Source organism: Hyaena hyaena, unplaced genomic scaffold, assembly GCF_003009895.1.
Source record: "Hyaena hyaena isolate Hyena2069 unplaced genomic scaffold, ASM300989v1 scaffold_6, whole genome shotgun sequence".
Classification (NCBI taxonomy): Eukaryota; Metazoa; Chordata; class Mammalia; order Carnivora; family Hyaenidae; genus Hyaena; species Hyaena hyaena.
The window spans coordinates 7,104,427-7,123,854 of record NW_024080638.1 but is presented as its reverse complement, the minus strand read 5'-3'; the positions used below and the strand labels follow the sequence as shown (position 1 = coordinate 7,123,854).

At 50.1% G+C, this 19,428-nt stretch overlaps 1 protein-coding gene across 1 annotated transcript; it reads right to left on the bottom strand.

The window, feature by feature from the left end:
- Nucleotides 1-32: 32 nt before the first annotated feature.
- SLC31A2 (solute carrier family 31 member 2) lies at nucleotides 33-9,246 on the bottom strand. The gene is made up of 4 exons (XM_039240784.1): nucleotides 9,153-9,246; nucleotides 5,159-5,225; nucleotides 2,458-2,647; nucleotides 33-1,456 (listed from the first exon to the last, which is right to left on the bottom strand). The coding sequence occupies exons 2-4, from the start codon at nucleotides 5,223-5,225 to the stop codon at nucleotides 1,288-1,290; spliced, it is 426 nt and encodes a 141-aa protein (XP_039096715.1). The 5' UTR covers nucleotides 9,153-9,246; the 3' UTR covers nucleotides 33-1,287.
- Between the last annotated feature and the right edge of the window lie 10,182 nt (nucleotides 9,247-19,428).

Here is a 19,428-nt window from a genome sequence, read left to right as displayed (position 1 = left end):
TCAGTGAGGAGAAACACAAGAATGGTCACAGATTGTTTAAAATATATGTATTTATTAACACGTATATTTCTTTTTTAATCCCCAAAGCATAAGACCGTCGTTCATCTGGCCCGTGAGGTACTTGAGCATAGACATTACAGTATACAGCAGTGATTTTCCCTCCCTGGATCTCTGGTTTCCTTTTCTGTAAAGTGAAATATCTGGAGAGCCCCACTTAAGTCTATAAATGTAATGCTTTGGTTTGACTGCTTATTGCGTCTGCGGTCAGCGCCCCCCGCGGCTTCCCCAGCATTTCAAGTGAAAGAAATCATGTTTCCCCACCAGGTGATTATGGCCGAGCAGGAAGTAATAAATAGAAAACATTAAGTATTGAATATTCAGTGCGGTTCTCTGTTCTGCATAAAAGAAGGGTCAGGATAAAAGGGGGCAGTGGAGCCATGGAAAGCCGCCCCAGACACCTCAAGCCCTTAGACTGTTTTCCTCCCGCAGGCAGTGCTCTGACGGGAGGAGCTCCCTATCCAGAGGGTACGTGAGGAGCCTTGATACGTCCCGTTCCTCTGCCTTTAATCTGCGGTCACTCACTCTCCCCACAAGAAAGAGAAACGGTTCCCAGCAGAAGTTGATCCAGCATGAATAACATGAAGTCATTTCATTAGAAGTTTTGTCCTGTATTAATGTGCAAAATTGCCAACCAGGGGTTCAATGGGAAAAATGAAGAATCTTAGTTTGTTACCGTGATCCACAGAAGGGGACAATCTTTATGTGTCCCAAAGGCAGAAAGGTGAGAAAAAGGAGGCAGCGTGGTCACCGTGCCTCGGAGACAGAAGAGGTCAGGACGTCCAGTGGCAGACGCCCCTCTACAGAAGGCACAGATCGTGAGGGCAGAAGGACTCCAGCTTCCGTGCCCTTCATCACCCAGAGCCCATCTCCCTGTCTCGAAGATCTTTGGAAATTCTTAATTTTTGAGTCACAGAGATAAGTCATCATGGGCTCAACAACCCTGTCCCCAGGTTCTGGTCTCTCCACTCTCCCTCGGGTCACAGAAGCCTTACTAAGGCACAAAACGACTGCATGGGCCCTGAGCATGCTGGCTGAGGACAGAGATAGCTGCGGTGGCTTCCTGACTCCAGGCAGCAAGTGCTGGCTTCAGCTGAAAGCCTCCAAGAGCTGGGAGTGAGGCGAGGAACAGCCATCAGAAGGAACAGAGACATGGGACCAGAAGTTCAATGTCTGGAAGAGGGGGCCCCAGCTCTCTCTAGCCCTCAGGGCCCACACAGCCGTCACCATCTAAGCCATGCTGAGAAGTGGGTAGGCTAGGTAGTATCCTACAGCAGAGCCAAGGATCACGCCGAAGAAAACCCAGGTGTTGTAGGACATGACAGCCAGCATCATGAAGTAGCCTATGACCACCTGGACGACATGGATTAGAGACTGGCCAAAGTGACATAAAAACCACCTAGATGAAAAGGAGAGCCAAGTTAATGTTGGTAATGAACTGGAAGCAAGGAGCTGGTGTCAGGAAACAGCAGTTGAGTTACAGGACCAGCTTATTTTTAATATGTATGCTTCACCCAGAAGAGATTTCTTTTTAAAGAGCTCTAGTTGAAACCAACAGGGGATAGGGCCTTATACAAGGGGCCTTGGATAATCACATCTTTACTACATTTAGCTCTGAGCTTCCTGGCATCCTAGGCAAAAAGGGAAAATGAGACCTGTATTCTGTCATGTCTGATAAAAAGATAATACAAAATCCTCAGTAAGGCAGATTTTTTTTTCCTTCTGAATCTACTACGGGAGGCAGTATCACAATGAAAAGAACATGGGCTTTGGTGGCAGATCAGCTCCTAGGTCTGCCACTTAACACCAATAACCTGTCTGAACTGAAATTTCCTCATCAGTAAGTCAGGATCAGAACACCTCCCTTGCAGGGTGGGGGTGTATCGTAGAGACGCCCGTGTAAGGAGCAGGTAGGCTCGGGAAGCACAGGGGGAGAGAGGGCAGAACTGCATCCCTATGGGGCTGCCTTGTCAGAGCGGGATGGGGAGGAGAGAGTGGGGGGAAGAGGGAGCTCCTTGACCAAAACGGACCCGTTGCCGACAGCAATTCTTACTATTTGTGTAGGGATGGCTGCAGATTCCATGCTGGGTTTGGAAACCTTAGTGACCTAAGAAATTCTGCTGAGATCTGGAAGGGGGCCGAGTGGGCACCCCTATTCCTAGGCGGAGGCCTGCACCGGAGTTCTGAAGGTCTGAGCCTCCCAAGCGGCTGTGCACAGAGCTCTGGCCTGGGCATCAGGTCTCCTCCCTACTAACTCACTGTAAGCACGTTGGCAAGTTCTGGTCCTTCCTTGGGCCTTGATTTGCTTTCTGTGAAGTGGGGCTAATGCCCTGTGGGCCCGGCCTCTCTCTCAGGGTGAATGTGAGTACTCTGCCGTTCCCCACACACCGTGCCTGTTACCTGAGGCGGGTTCTGCCGGCCGGGGCGGAGTCTGAGGCTGAAGAATCCTGGTCTGTCTCCTCAACGAGCCGCTGGCTGGAGAGGACGGACATGGTCGCTACAGCCTGGTGCAGCAGCTTGGCTTTGCCGACCTTGATGCTCTCATACAGCACGGCCAGGAACAGGACCACCAGCACGGAAAGGGCCATGCCTGTCAAACGAAGCCCAGTTGCAGAGACCTGGCCAGGGAAGCGCTGGTCGCCTTCTGGCAGCTTCCCCTGGGATAGATGGCAGAGAGCACCTCCACACATGCCCTCTGAATCCATTCCGGCCCCCTCTGTCTTGCATCTTCCCCACCCGCCGTGGGCTCAGAACTTCACTGTCTCTTTCCCTCTCCAGTTCTTTCTTGGAAGGGCTGGCCTATTGGGGTATGGCTTGGAGATCAGGAAGAGAAGCCCTGTGGGAAAGCCGGGTCCGAGGGTGAAGAAGCCATACGCCACCACCCTTAGCTACTAGCTACTCTCCCTACAGGGGACACAATTCTCTACCATGACTTCATTTTTTTTTTTTTTTTTAAAAAGGCACAAGTGGTGTAGGGGCAGAGAGCGAGGGAGAAAGAGAATCCCAAGCAGGCTCCATGCCCGGCACAGAGCACATTGCAGGGCTCCATCTCACGACCTCAAGGTCACCACCTGAGCTGAAATCAAGAGTCAGACGCTCAACCGACTGAGCTGCCCAGGTGCCCCGTCACAACTGCTTGTTAAGGGAAGAGCATGTAGAGTGAAGTCCTGTTTACGAGTATGTACATAGAAAAGTCTGGAAGAAGGGAGATTCAACAAAGGAGTCATAATTATCTTAGCAAATTAGAATATTAAAGAGATTTTAGTATAAGCAGAGGAGGGGCAAAGGGAGAGGAGGGCGAGAGCCCCAACCAAGCTCCAGGCTCTGCACACACAGAGCCCGGCGCGGGCTCAATCTCATGACCCCGGGATCATGACCTGAGCCGAAATCAAGAGTCAGACACCCAACCGACTGAGCCACCCAGACGCCTCAGGATATAAGAGAGTTTTATTTTCTTCTCACCTAATTTCCCAAAGTTTCTACTGTGTGTATTGCTTTTATAATCGTGGGGGTGGGGGGGAACCCAGTAAGTTATTTTACAGCAAACATTAAGTGCTTACTAGGGCTGCTGTGTAAAATTAGCTCCTAATTGCTACTTTGGTTTTACAAGACAGGAAGGATACTAAATGGTCCAGCTCTGGTTATTTTATTGGGCTCCCGGGAGGAAATCATCTACAAAAGATGCGGGTTATTTAAAATATAAAATTACCCGTAATTACATGTGTATGGTACAAATTCAACTGGTGCAAATTCAAACGGTGAGTCTCCCAGCCCAGCCCAGTCCCGAAAATCCCAGTCGTCTCCCTGGAGCGTTTTCCTCCACAGCTTTCCAGGGATACCCGCTGTGGACACAAGCCTCTGTCTGCACAACAGCCTCCTGCGTCCGCATATCCTCCCGCATCTGATGTCACCATCCAGGCACACCCTGTACAGGGGCTCCCCTTCGTTCACGCAGATCTACCTTGTTTCTGGGGCTTCACAGTGTCTGCGCTAGAGACTGTTTTCCAAAGACGCCCACCTCACCCCATCCCCGCCCACAAGCTCTAATTACAATGTCAACACTCCTGCGATCAAGTGGTGGGGTTCACGGCCCCTCCCCTTTAGGCCAAGAAGCCCTTTGTGATTTCTTCACTCAATCCAGGTGGAAGTGAGGCTCTGTGACTTCCAAGACTAGGTCTTAAAAATCCCATGCACTTGTACCTCGTTCTCTTGGCACACTCGCTCCTTGGAACCCAGCAGCCCTGCCACAAGGAAGCTGGGGGCCACGGGAGACGCCACAGGGATGGGGGGCTGGGCCAAGAACCTCCGCCGAGGGCCTCGCTGACAGCCAGCAGCGAGAGTCAACGGGAGCACGGAGGTCTTCCGGAGGATGCCAATCCCAGCCGCGGTCCCACCGCATCTGCATGAGAGGCTCGGAGTGGGGGCCGCCTGGCGGGGCACGGTCGACTCAAAGCATCGAGAAGGGGTGCTGCAGACTGGGGTCCCTGGGATGGCACACCGCTGTAGGGATGACCATCCTTCATTTGATTGACGCCCGCAAGTATGGGCACGTGGGCCACTTTCATTCTACTGTTAAGACGCAGTTACTGAAGCTGCACCAGACCTCCATCATGAATTGGGGCCCAGCTCTGCCCTTTCAGGTCAAAGCCATACCTTTCTCTTCTCTTGCAAACTGATGTTTCACCTGAAGCCCATCCCGCGGCAGCTGCTCTGGGTTTCTGAGCTGACGCCAGGCATGAGGGAGGTGCTAGGGACGCGCTAGGAGGCAGTGAGACGTCTCGATCTACTTCTGGCTCTGAGGTTTACTCGCTGTGTGACCCTGGATGAGTCTCTTCCCCTCTCGGGGCTTCAGTTCCTTCCCTGGTAATAGAGGAAAAACCGCATCCTCGGCCTCTCTCTGGGCCTTTGTGATAGTCGGTGAGATAATGGTGCCTTTTTGGGATCCAAAGAGCAGTGCTTGCAAATGGAATTATAATTGAAAGGCTCCCACTCAATGTTTATATAAGAGGAGTCAGGCCCACTTAAATGCCCACAGAGTGTTAACACTAACGAGAACCCAGGCTCTCCACTGCCTAGAGCTAGAAGGCTTCCCAACTCTTACCTGCAGGACTGTGGACACTCCAGAAATCAAACAGAAGCACCACCTCATTGGAGAAAATGAAATGCATCTGAAAGAGAAGGGAATCTGCATTACAGGGGGTTCAGGGCAATGGAAGTCATGGCCCCTGATGCTCTCCAGCAGCCTCCCCTAAAGGCTCAGAGGAGAGAGTTCACTGGTTTTAAGTGCAGGAAGGGACATTAGTTGCCCCCAGGACCAACTGAGGCCAGGCAGGGCAGGGACTCACCCAAGGCCCATTGGTGGGTGGGTGGCAGAGTATCATGGAGCTGGTTCTGCTCCAGGTGGAAGTGAGTGGGGTTCCACACAGGTCGGTGTTCTCATGTCATGCTGGGCAGTGCCCTCCAAACCCAATGGGGAAGCACTAGACTGGGGAATGACTGCCTCTCTTACCCCGGGACTCTGGCCATTCTGTTCCAGCCATGTGTGTCCTGGAGGGGCCGGCGCAGCTGTCTCCGCTCTGTGCTCCACAGCTGTCCGCCCTAAACATTTGCTGACCCCATTCTGTGCCCAGCATTCTAGACAAAGGCTAACATCTCTGCCCTTGATGAGCTCCCCGCCTTACGGAAAGAACGAACATAGAAGCACAGACCATGCAGCCGCCATCTGAACACCCTTCTCAAAGAGCACCTTGCCCATCCGGTGTCTAGGGTGGCATCGAGGGCTCTTTATACATTATCTGAGTTCAACAACAGTCCTCTGTGTGACAGGGGCAATTAGGCCCATCTCACAGAAGAAAACCCAGGAAACTAGGCTCAGAGGACTAAAGTAATTTGCTGAAGTTCCCAAGGCTAGGAAGTTGGCAGAGCTGGGATTCTAGGCTGGGTCTAGTTGAATGCAAAAGCCCCGTATATTCCAAGATGCTATGCTCCCCTCGATCGCCAAGAAAGGAGGACAAGAAGGGAGTCGGGTGGCAATTCTCAATACCCACACCAGGCTTAATGACTGCGTTTGGCAACATTAAAGCTGGAGGGATCGGTGTTAGTTCACCGTCTCAGGGAAACGAAGGTCCCCTCTCATCACCGGGTTAAGTATGACCTCAGTCAGCAGTGCTCCGCCAGCTAAAGGGACCCTGGCTGAGTGGGATCAGATGACAAAAGTTTTGCCTTCTAAGGCTGGTATTAGAATTGTGGGAGCCCAACAGTGACCACAGGAAAGCGTGGTTAGGGACGCGGGGATGTGCCTGCACACGGGGCTCCCTGCCTGGGCAAAGCATGCCTGCAAACAGAATGCTCTGCCAGGAGGCCTGCACACAATATCCAAGTTTAATGGTCCGCTCGCAAACGAGGGAACATGCCCTCCTTAGAAATAAGGAGAAGGCTGGAATTGTGAGCAGGCCTCTTAGTAAACATGTTGTGGTCGCTTCCTCCCTTTGCTCCCCCCTGTCCTTGAAATGTGTTTGGCTACTTGCTCTTAATTGGTAAAGGAACGCATCTTGTAGATTTCAGTTTGTATCCAGTTACCGGGTATAAAATAAACCGCAAGAGGGGCTTGCGTAGAATTGTTCCTCCAGCCGGAGTTGTGTCTCTGTCTTTTGTGTGTGTCTTGTCCTTTGTGTCATTTCGTCCGCAACAAGAATCTCCCAAATGTCAGAGCTAGAGTGTCCTTAGAGAGTTTCTTCTATTGTGATATAATTAACATGTAAGTCTGTATTAGTTTCAGGTGTACATGATTCGTTATCTGTATATATTGTGAAATGATCAGCTAGCAAGACTAGTTTAACATCCATCACCACTCAGTTACAGATTTTCTTCGTGTGATGAGAATTTTTAAGATCTAATCTCTCAGCAACTCTTAAGTATACAATACAGCAGTATTAAGTCTAGTCACCATGTTGGGCATCACTTATTTTTTTTCCTCAGAGGGTTTTAGTCTCCTGGCTTTCAACTGGTTTTGGGTGGGTGGGTGGGTGGGTGGGTGTGTGGGTGTGTTTTGCCAGGAATCACTGGCAAATAAAATAACTCCACCACATAAAACCCGGGGTTCCAAGTGAAGAGGGGAGAGGGGTCCCAGCCTTGCAGAAACTCAATGTGAAAAACACTGATCTGGTCCCCCTTGGCCCCTCTCTACCTCCATCTCAGTCCCAAATGGGGAAAATGAGTCCCAGCAGAGGAAGGGATTTGCCTAAGACCTCATGAGAAGAAAAGGGAAACCTAGGCCATCATATAAAAATCATGCCAAAGAATTCTGAAATAAAAATACCTTCTTATCCCCCTAATGTGAAAGGGGTTACCTGTTCAATGTACAAAGCTGAAACAGTACCAAAGAGAAAGTAGAAATCACTTTGAGTCCTACTACCCAGAGACATCCCTTGTTAGGATTCTGGAAAGCATACGTGCGGTCTTGGCAAAAACGTTCACAAGAGACGGACATACGAAGACAAACAAGTACCAATCATCCCATGAAACTCCATTCACACTGGAGTTACGCTCCATCAGCTTCAACAGAAGCCTCGGGCACCACCTCTGCGGTGGGAGCAGAGCGGGTATTGCACCATGCCCCTTCCCTGGGTTCACTTAATAAAGCGGTTGGCATGACTGGAATGTCCCCAACGGCTAGTTAATCAGAGAAGTTCCCTAACTGGCTTCCTTCTATCATCCTTGGGCCTGGGCCAACGCTCTCGGGAGCCTCAATGTCTGAGGTAGACTTGAACACCCACAAAGCAATCAATTTAATTCGGCTGATGAACGTTGATTTTTGTTTTGCTAGGGGTGCAGATGCTGGAGATACGGAGACAAATGAGACAAGTCCTTGGCCCTCCCTGAACTAGTCAGGGGAGAGGGAAGGGAAGGGTATATGTAGTCAGCGAGAGGGAGGCACAGAGGATTAAGCCCCCTGGGGAGGTACCTAACCCAGCCAGGAAGGCAGATGGCTTGGACATCTGAAGCAGGAGGAGCAGGAGGCAGCCAGGGGGAAGACGGAGTCTAGTATGTTCCAAGCTGGAAGTGCCCAGATAGTGTTTCCAGCTCCCCAGGGAGTGGGGAGTTTGGGGAGAACAAAGCCTCACCTACCCTTACCTTTTCAACTGGAGAAAAGGACTCAAACCAGCATACTCTGACTTGGGGCTGCATTTTTCAATGAAACAGGGTCCTGTGGTCAGATATGTAAGAGGCACCGCCCTACGCTCCTTTCCCCACTGGGGTGGAATCTCAGCCTCCAGACCCCAAGTTTAACTTATCTGTGCCTTATTCAGGGCCCCACCCTGGGCAGGGAGGGGCTGTGGTGAAGAAGGGCGCAATCATGGACTTGTTTTCTTCTTTATGGTCTCATCTGCGGTTACTTACACTTTGAGAAGAACTCTCTCATTTACAAACCCAAGAGTTCAGGGGGAGCTGAAGGTCCCTGTCCTGTGCTGCCCTGTTCAGGAGTTTTTACAAGCTCTTCCCATCTATTTCCCCTTTTAGAAGGTCAGTAGGAGGTGGGTGTGAGCGTTTGACTAAATGACCAGTACTGGCTTCCTGTATCTTCAATCCTGTGACATTCTTCATGGGATGTATTATGATTTCTTCAAAGAACAAAGAGTCTTGTAAGCTGCCATTCTCTCCCAGGTGAACTCTACCTAAAAAAAATAGTCTGAAATGCACTTCCTACCCAAATGTAGGGTAGATGGAAAGTAGCTGAGTCTGGGGTTTTCCCTCCAGAGATTCAGACGACCGGCTTCAGCAACACGGAGCCGCCCCGGGGCGTGAAGTGCACCCGGCCTCCGCTCCTGATGGGGCCCTTCTCGGAATCTCCCCCAAGTCACGGCGCCCAGGGCAGGGAACCCTCGGCCAAGTCCGTCTTCACCCACCGCGCCTCCACCGCTCGTCGGGGCCGGATTGACTCCCAGCAGGAGGCACAAATAAGAAAATCCCAAAGCAAAGCCACCGCCAACTCCGCCTCCCGTGTCCCCCCAGGGCTCGCTCCCCGACAGGGGCGACGGGGCCCCTGCCCCAGCCACCCGCCTCGCGTTGTCCCTGTCGGCCCAGCCCGGACTCACCTTCGAGGTGAGCGCGCCGAGCGGGCGCCGGGGCCGCTGCTGCTCGCTCGGGGCTCCCAGCTCCGAGTCCGTCCAGCCGCCGCCGCCGCGATCGCGACCGGGACGGTGCGGTCACATGACGGCGTGAGGCGGGCGCGCAGGTGCCTGGGAGTTGTGGTCCCCACGTGAGGCCTCACTCCGGACGGCCTGGGACGCACCCACGGGGACCGCGCCGGAGTCGCCAGCGCCGCGGGGTTTACGTCCTGCGCTCCGTTTGGCCCTTTACCTAGTTTTGCTGTTGACCTGCCTTTGCCATGATCATTAAAAAAATTGATTGCTCTTCTAATAACCCGAGCAAAGCTGAACATGTTAAGTGAAAAATTGTTAAAGTCTATTCTATGGACAAAATAGCAACAAATCAGGAGTAAATTAAATTATGCCCTGGGCTTTTAATGTAGCTGTTCTTCTTCTGTCTTTTCCAATCTGATAAGCAAAAAAGCAGTACTCAGTTTTAATTTTAACTTCTATTTCTTGGATCACTAAGGCAAGTTTAGGGTGGTAAACTTTTTTCTCATTGGTATCTTCTGTGTATTGTCTGCCCATTTTATCCATCCAATTTTTCGAGGTGCGGGGAGTTTTCAGGGGGATGAGTGACCTTTAACAATATTTCATTTTTTAAAATATGTATTTATTTTTAAGAGAGAGTGTGAGTGGGGGGACCTGCAGAGAGAGACAGGGGATACAGAATCCAAAGCAGGCTCCAGGTTTTAAAGTGTCAGCACAGAGCCCAACGCCGAGCTCAAACCCATGAACCACAAGATGATGACCTGAGCCGAAGTCATTCACTTAACCGACTGAGCCACCCAGGTGCCCCAACAGTATTTCATTTTTTTTTTAATGTTTATTTTTGAGAGAGAGAAAGAGAGAAAGGAAGTGAGAGAGAGAGAGAGAATGAGCAGGGGAGGGGCAGAGAGAGAAAAAGGACTTGGATTCTGTGTCCAAAGCAGAATCCAAAGCAGGCTCCAGGCTCTCAGCCATCAGCACAGAACCCAATATGGAGCTCGAACCCAGGAACCGTGAGATCATGACCTGAGCTGAAGTCAGTCACTTAACTGACTGAGCCACCCAGGCGCCCAACAGGATCTCATTTTTTTTTTTTTAATGTTTATTTATTTTTGAGAGAGAAGGAGAGAGAAAAGAGCATGAGCAGGGGAGGAGCAGAGAGAGAAAGAGGGAGACACAGAATCCAAAGCAGGCTCCAGGCTCTCAGCTGTCAGCACAGAACCCGACATGGAGCTCGAACCCAGGAACCATGAGATCATGATCTGAGCAGAAGTCGGACATTTAACTGACTGAGCCACCCAGGCGCACCTCGTTTTTAAATATACCTAGTAACCCTTTGCCAGTTGTCCTGTGGGTAAAGGGAATCCTCAGAGAAATCCTCAGTACTAGTAGAGGACTTGAGCCTGGAGTGTGACCTCAGTTCAAATCCTGAAGAGCCTCAGTTTCCTGGTCAATAAAATGAAAATAATAACAGAATCTATGTCATAGGGACGCTCTACGGCTGAAATGAAGACCAAGTGTGTTAAGTTTTCAGTACAGAATCTGGCCATGGGAGCTTGCTCAGTACATGGTAGCCCTTGTCATCATTAGCACAGGTATTTCTGGAGAGGAAGCAGATGGCCAAAGGTCAAGACACTTCCTCAGGGTCACACAGCTTGTAAGAGCCTCAGTCTGAAGGATAAGGGGGTTAGAGGGAAGTCAGGGATCAGGGCAGCCTCAGGGAATGAATATGGGACCGACACCGTGACGGGGTCTGGGAGGGAGCCCTGCTGAGGGGGAGGCACCAGCCATGTAGGAAGCAGTGGGGAGAAGAGCTTATGGACACTCTTGAAGCATCTGGGCCCCAAGAGCTTGGGAGGGATTTGGCGATTCGGGTGTAATTTTCCACTGCTCTGGGCCTCACCTGGGAAACAGGAATAAGAAGACTTGACCTTCGCACAAGCAGGCTCTCATGCATTCCCTTACCCCCCACCTCCATCCCCTGCAGAAGATTTGACAACACGGCTTTATTCATTTGGGTGTTTTTGTTGGCTTCGTCACAATCTGGTGACCTTCACACTTAGTTCTTAACTTCCGCGTATGTGTTATGGTTATAACACTCTAGCCCTGAAGTTCTAAAGCGCCCCTTTTTTTCTGAGCCACCAGAGACTCCCCTCCTCTGGCCCCCAGGCAGAGAATTTGGTGCCAGGCACAGAATCCCAACTCATAAGATCACACCACAGCCAGCCAAGCAGGTCCACAGCAGGAGATGGTTTCCAGATCCTCTGCTCCTGAGGAAGAACATAGATTCTGCCCTTGTCTTTGCTAGCACACACCTAGAGCCTCCACATAGAATCCTCGGACAGGAAAGACAGGGCTGCCTTGGATGTCACAGAGATCCGTGGGGGGCCCCTTCAACTTCGGCACTCTGTTCATCCGTGGTCAGTTGGCGGAGGGGAAATCTAACCAGTCATTTCTCCTTCTGACGCTCAATAGAGGAACTTGAGGCCTCACGAAAAAACTGCACGCATAGAATGTTATTCCTGCAGCATATCAGGCGTTAGTGTGCAGATTAAGCTGTGGGACCCCAAGGATGCCACCATCCATCTCTGAGCCCCAGTGAGGGGTGGAATGGATGCCCTTCAACTGCCCCTTCACATGCCAATGATCTGCGGTTAGACGTGAGCTTGAGGTTGGAAGCCTCACTTTGTGGCTAGGACTTTTCTGTAAAGTAGGCACCACACTCAGCATGTGGCTCGAACTCACCACCCAGAGATCAAGAGGTGCGTGCTCTACCGACTGAGCCAGCCAGGCGCCCGGATGGCTAAGACTTTTATCTTTTCCATGTTGATCCAGTCAGCCAGCCTCCGATGTTCTCCCACAAACCCTGTTATTTTATGTTTATGCTGTGAGACTAGCATTACGTATAGTAGGCACGTTCCAGGTTGCTCAGTGTGGCAACAGAGCATGTGTGCGCTTGCATGTGCATGTGCATGTGCATGTGTGTGTGTGTGTGTGTGTAGCGGACTCTGTTGGTGAGACTGGAGAAGCAGGATCCAGGCTAGAACAAGCCAAAGGCTGTGTTTAAAATCAGGGATTTATTCGGGGACAAAGGAGAGGCAGCGAAGGGTTTTTCATGTATGCTTTTCTTGCGGCATTTCCCCCTTGTCTTTCCCCAATGCCACTCTCTTGGTGACCATCCTGCCCACCCTGTTTAAAACTGCCATCCCTCTTGCATTCCCTGTCTTCCTTCCTCTGCTGCATGACCCCCTTAGTACTTACCACCTTATGACATACTATTTAATTTGGCTATTCATTCTTCCTTTCTCTCCACTCAAATAGATCAAGGAGAACAGGGATTTATTTTTTAATGTTTATTTATTTTTGACCGAGAGAACACAAGTGAGGGGAGGGGCAGAGAGAGAGGGAGAACAGAATCCAGAGCAGGCTTCAAGCTCTGAGCTGTCAGCACAGAGCCGGATGCAGGCCTCAAACCCACGAACCGCGAGCTCATGACCTGAGCCAAAGTCGGTCGCTTAACTAACTGAGCCCCCCAGGCGCCCCAGAACAGGGATTTCTGTATTTCTGTTCAGGAAGCTCCTCCCAGTTGCTAAGTAACATAGTCCATGTCACATAGCAGACTGTTAATAAATACTTATTGAACAAATGGATTAATCTCGGCAGGTAGATGGTCTGTGCTTCAGTGCTTCAGGGGAAGGAAGTGGTAGAGACCCAGGCAGCCTGTGAGACATGGCAGTTTTGTTTCTCACGAGTGTTTGGGCAGGTTTGGGGCAGCTTTTGGCAGAAGTGACAGGATAATTTATGGAGAAACACAAGCCAAGGCAGGGCTGCCCTCACCCCCAGCCACTGGACACCTCAGCCAAGGGGAGAGAGTGAGACCTGAGGCCCAGAGCAAGGGGCCTCTGGGCCAGCTCTTGGCAGACACAGGAAGAACGGCAGCCCCGTGGGGCTCAGCTGTCGGTACGGAAGTGAGAAAGTGCCTTCACCACCAGGACAGGACAGGCCAAGGAGGGAGGGGGTGACAGCTAATGGGTATGGGGTTTTTTCCGAGTGATAAAAATATTCTGAAATTAGATAGTTGTGGTGGTTTCCCTACTCAGTGACTATGCTAAAATTATACACCTTATGGTAAGCACATTATATCTTAAGAAACTTTTTTTTTAAGGCAGTGAAAGTTTTATATAATAGGTCTTTCACTTTCAGAGCTCTGAGCTCCCAAGTCGTAAAAAAAAAAAAAAAAAAAATCGGAGGGGCGCCTGGGTGGCTCAGTCGGTTGAGCATCCTACTGCGGCTCAGGTCGTGATCTCATGTTTCATGGGTTCGAGCCCGGTGTTGGGCTTGCTGCTGTCAATGCGGAGTCCGCTTCAGATCCTCTGTTCCTCCCTCTCTACCCCTCCCCTGCTTGCACTCTCTTTCTTTCAAAAATAAACATTCCCAAACAAACATTAAATTAAAATCTGAATTCTCTGAGGCCACCATGTTGTGAGGAAGCCCAAGCCGTATGGAGAGGCTCCTCATAAATGCTAGGACTGGTCTCCCGAGTCTCAGCCTGCATCCGTGAGTGAAGTTGACTTTGATCCGCCCCGTTGAGCCTTCAGATGACTCTGGCCTCTGCTGACATCTTAGTGAAATTGCATGAGAGAACTTCAAGCAAGAGCTGTCCAGCCAAGTTCTTCTTCTTGAATTCCCACAAGATCTCAGGCAAAATAAAATGGTTGCTTTAAACTGTTAAATTCAGGGATAATCTGTTAAACATTAAGAGAACGGGAATACTTATAATCCAGCTGATTTCTTCTTCCTCTCTTGGATTCATTTTATAGGAAGTGAGGTGAAACCAGGAGCGGGGAAATGTCCTTAACATTTTCTTTTCCTGAAGGTTTTTTTTTTAAAAAGTAACCATTTGTTTAATAATGCACCCTGTTTCCACACAGAGGCTTTGAAGCAGCTCACAGACAGTTAAGAAAAGATTAAAAAATAAGGGAGGGAGGGGTGCCTGGTGGCTCAGTTGGGTAAGCGTCCAACTTTGGCTCAGGTCACGATCTCCCAGTTTGTGAGTTTGAGCCCCGCATTGGGCTCTGTGCTGAGAGCTCAGAGCCTGGAGCCTGCTTTAGCCTGCTTTGGATTCTGTGTCTCCCTCTCTCTCTGCCCCTCCTCCTCTCTCTCTCTCTCTCTCTCTCTCAAAAATAAAACACTAAAAAAAATGTGTTTAAATAAGTGAGGGAAAAATGATGATCAGGGAAGCAAAGCAATGCAGTTACTCTGAAGAGCCCCTGGGGAGAGTGACTTTAGCACTGAGCACACAGGGTGCTCGCCACCCAGCAGCTGTAACAGGGTCTTGGTGTGGGCTTCCAGGCCCTGCAGGGCCGCTCCCAGCAAGGACTCTCAGGGCACAATCAGGAAATGTGCTAGGAGGAGTCACGTGTGGGCATTTGTGCACGGTCTTCAACCCTGGGGCTTTGCCCCTTTTGGACGCTTTGAACTTTGGCTCTGGACCCCGTTGTTCTTAAGAATGATGGTCAGAGCCCACGGTCCTCCCTGCCTGAGACTTCTGTCTGCACTGGCTCTGCCGCCGCCAGGACTCTGAGCTTCTTCCAGAGCGTGACTCTGCTCGTCTTGGGTTGTTGAGCACACAGCGGGCAGCTCCTGGGGGTTCCTGCAGTCTGTTTCCAAGTTCTCAGGGAGCCAGGACTAGGCCGTGTCTCTTTCTCCCTGCTGGAGAATCTTCCATACTGCATCCCAGGCCTCTGCTTCCCCCACAATCCAGTTGAGATCCCCAAGGAACGCAGGGTGCACGGAAGCGCCTCTGGCCTCCCCATCCATCTCCTTCCGGTGGATCTGAAGCCTGCTGGAATGAAGGGGGGCATGGGCCAGCCAGCTTACCATAAAAAGGATATTCGTTTCCTATGGCTACAATTAAAACAATTACCCCAGATTTGGTGGCTTAAAACAGCACACATTTACTCTCACCATTCTGGGATTTGGTAGCCGTTAAACCAGTTTCACTGGGAAGCGCCAGGGGAGAGTCTCTTCCTTGCCCTTCCCAGCTTCTGGAGCTGGCTCCCACATTCCTTGCCTTGGGGGAACCCTTCCTCCATCTCCAAATCCCAAAGGATTCCAACTTTAAATCTCTCTTTAAAAATCTCACATTGCCTTCGCTCTTCTGCGTCCAGGCTCCTTCTCCTTACCTCTGAAGGACATCATTTGTGATTGCATTTAGGGTCTATCCAGATAATCTAGGGTAATCTCCCCATCTCAAGGTCCTCGATTTAATACTGCGCGCAAGTCTCCTTTGTCAGATGAGGTAACGTTCACAGGGGCCAGGAGTTAAGACCTGGATATTTTTTAGGGCCATTATTCAGTCTAGCGTAGGGAACATCAACATTTATAACTTTACTGCCTGTATAGAAGGGCCTTCAGCCGGGGCGCCTGGGTGGTTCGGTCAGTTAAATGTCTGACTTTGGCTCAGGTCATGATCTCATGGTTTGTGAGTTCAAGCCCCACATCGGGCTCTGTGCTGACAGCTCAGAGCCTGGAACCTGCTTCAGGTTCTGTGTCTCCTTCTCTCTGTGCCCCTCCCTTGCTCTCAAATAAATAAAACTAAAAAAAAAAAAAAAAAATTAGAAGAGCCTTCAGTCAAACCAGAGCAAGCAACAGGATGACAGACAGATGGAAAAGAAAAGACTGGTTTCTTTGGCCTCATTGGCAAGGGCAGTTCTGTGTGGACTCCATTCTTGAAGCCAGGGTTGAGGAGAACGCCACCAAGAATTCTCAGGCACAGGCTCCCTGCTGGACTTCACGGGGACGCTGACCTGAGTTGTCCTGACAGGCTCCTTCCGTACCCACCGAGGGGGTGTCCACCTCTGAGTCCTCCCAGGCCTGGCATGGCTGCCTCCTGTGGGAAGACCGGGGGCTTTGGGCGCTTCCCCTAGGAGTTGCGTGGAGCTGGGAGGGCCAGCCCCCTGGTCTGTCCCACGCATGCAGGATGCAAAGGTCTGAAAAACAGAGCTGTCCACAGCCCACTCAGCTGATGACAGCAGATACTTTTCTAAAAAACCTGTGGTAAAATAGACATAAGATAAAATTTGCCATCTTAACAATTTTTTTAATGTTTTTTTTTTTAAATTTATTTCTAGAAGAGATAGAGAGAGACACAGTGTGAGCAGGGCAGGGTCAGAGAGAGAGGGAGTCACAGACTGAAACAGGCTCCAGGCTCTGAGCTGGCAGTCAGCACAGAGCCCGACACGGGGCTCGAACCCACGAACCGCGAGATCATGACCTAAGGGAAAGTCGGACGCTTAACCGACTAAGCCACCCAGGCGCCCCACCATCTTAACAATTTTTACGGGTTAAGCATATTCACGTTGTTGTGCAACCAATCTCCAGAACGTTTCATCTTGCAAAACTGAAATTCTCATCTGTTAAACAGCTCCCCGTTCCTCCCCCAGCCCACCTTCAGCTCCTGGTGACCACCATTCTACTTACTTGCTGTTTCTAGGAGTTCAACTACTCTCAGTATAACTTACAAGCGGGGTCATACAGTGCCTATCTTTTTGTGACTGGTTTATTTCACTCGGCTTACTGTTCTCCAGCTTCTCCCAAGTTGTAGCATATATGAGGATTTCCTGCCGTTTTAAGGCTGAATATATTCCGCTGTACATATAGACCACATTTTGTTTATCTGTTCATCTGTCCAGCTCTTGGCTATTGTGGGTTGTTTCCAACTCTTGGCTATTGTGAACAATGCTGCTTTGAATGTGGCTATACAAACACAAATACTTTTTATCATTTATTTATTTTTTAAAAATTTTTTTGAGACACAGAGAGAGAGAAGCCTAAGCAGTCTCCATGCTCAGTGCAGAGTCTGGTGCAAGGCTCAAGCGCACAACCATGAGATCCTGACCTGAGCTGAAATCGAGTCAGATGCTTAACCAATTGACCCACCCAGGCACCCCCACAAATGCTTTTTAAAAGTGGATGCTTTCCAAGCGTCTTGACCCTGTGCTGGAGTTCTTATAGAAAGAAACGGTGAACTGACCACATCTCGCTTTCCCTATGGAGGACCCGTGCTGGGTGCAGAGTCCTGAACATGTCCCTGAAAATCTTAGCTTGAGCCACACTGCACATTATTTCCTAATTCATTAATCTTAAGCAAATCAGGTTTTGGCTTATATATGGACATTTTCCTCTACAACAGATTTTCTCCCCTTGGTAAGAAAGGAAAAAACTGATATACATCCCCAGTGACCTTAAAACAAGCCAGACAGGAACATCTTGGGACAGCCATTTGTTTATCTATGTATATTTTGGCCCTCAGTGGATCATAATCAAATGATCACTTGATACTGGAGGAATGACCAACAGGAAAAACCATTTGGACTTATTTACCTTATCTCTGGAAGTATAATAAAGTATTCATTTGAAACAGATGAAGTTGCTGCCATTTAATCACTTTTGACTCCCCAGCTGGCAATTTCACGCAGGTCAAGCAATAGCTGAGCCAATCTGCTTGGATCTGGCAGGGAAGGGAGTCAACGGCAGACAAATCCCTTGGCTCTGACTTTGGAGTAGGAGATCAAACTGGTTCTGCTTAGAGAGTAAAGGTTGTTTTCCAGCCTTGGGGGTGGGGGACACCGTAAAGAGTCAGAGCTCTGGTCACAGTCGGAGGCATCAGTGGTTAAATTCTATACATACTCATCAGGAAGTATCTCGGAGGCATAGCTCTATCCCTTTGGGCCTCTCTGGATAGGGAAGGTGAGACCCCGGTAGCCCATCAGTGGTCCGGGAGGAACCTCTTCACACCATGATGCCCAGACCTCCACTCGGCAGCTGCTGATCAGGGTTGGGGGTGGGGGGGCTGGACAATTAGTGCCATTTGTATCTTCCTTTGGTGGGTATTCCCCACATATAAACACATAAAAAGGGATTTGTATTTCTTTTCAAGTTTTTAAGTTTATTTTGAGAAAGACAGAGACACGTGAGTGGGAGAGGAACGGGGCGGGGGCGGGGAGAGGAGGAGACAGAGAATCCCAGGCAGGTTCCACACTGCTGGTGCAAGGCCCAATGTGGGGCTCAAACTCAGGAAACCGCAAGATCATGACCTGAGCAGAAATCCAGGTGGACGCTTAACCTACTGAGCCAGCCAGGCACCCCTAAAAAGGGATTAGTATTAAGGAATGCTTAATGCAGCCACCCAAAAAATGTATGTAGATTCGGCAAGTAAACAATTGAAGCCCGCAACGGGGACTCAGAAGCAACCCCGAAGGATCAAATAAGTGGCTCACATTTTATTTGTTTACTCAACAGGCACATCACACTGTTTGTGCCTCAGATGCCACAGACAAAGAGCCACATGGAGGTTTATAAGTCAGCAAGGTTTCTTTGCTTTGAGTACACAGAGTGCTGCCTCCGAAACATGCTGAACGTCCCCATCTGATAAATCACAAGCGCTTGGCAGGGAGAGGTCGACAAAGCACTGTGGACGAGAATGTCTTACAGACTGAGTGTTTGTATCCCCTGCTTCACTCCACGCAATTCGCCCATCGAAGCTCTAATTCCCCGTGTGATGTACCGGGAGGCGAGGCCTGTGGGAGGTAACTAGGTTTAAATGGGGTTATGAAGGTGAAGCCCATGATGGGATTAGTGTCCTTATGAAAGGCAGAAAGACCAGAGCTCGAGCTCTCTCTGCCCTGTGAGGACACTGCGGGAAGGCAGCCATCTGCAAATCGGGGAAGGGGGCTCTCCCCAGGAAGGGACTCTGCTGGCGCCTTGATCTTGGACTCCGCAGTCTCTGAAACCGTGAGAACAGATATCCGTTGTTTAAGCCACCTAGTCTATGGTATTCTTTTATCGCAGCCTGAGCTGCGAAATACAATGGCGTGAATGTTGTGCTGATCCCCACCTTTTCAGAGAGGCCACGCAGCTTGCTCAGGGTGCACAGCTGGTAAAGGACAGACCCCAAGCAGTCTGACTCTAGAGGCGCCCTCTTAGGGACAAACAAAACCATCTCCCTTAGGGGGCCCCTCAAGGGGCTCAAGAAGCAAATGTTAATTATTGTTTGAGTGAAATAAGCTGTTCCCTGAGATCCGAGGTCCTCCTTGTCTCAGCCCGTCAAATCCTTTTTCAGGACTCAGTTTCCCCGACACCTCACTGTCCTGTGGATACTTTTTGGGGGTACTTTTTGGTGTTTTTTCCTCATTCTTGCCTTACTGGTAGTTGGCTGACTTCCTATCTGCTG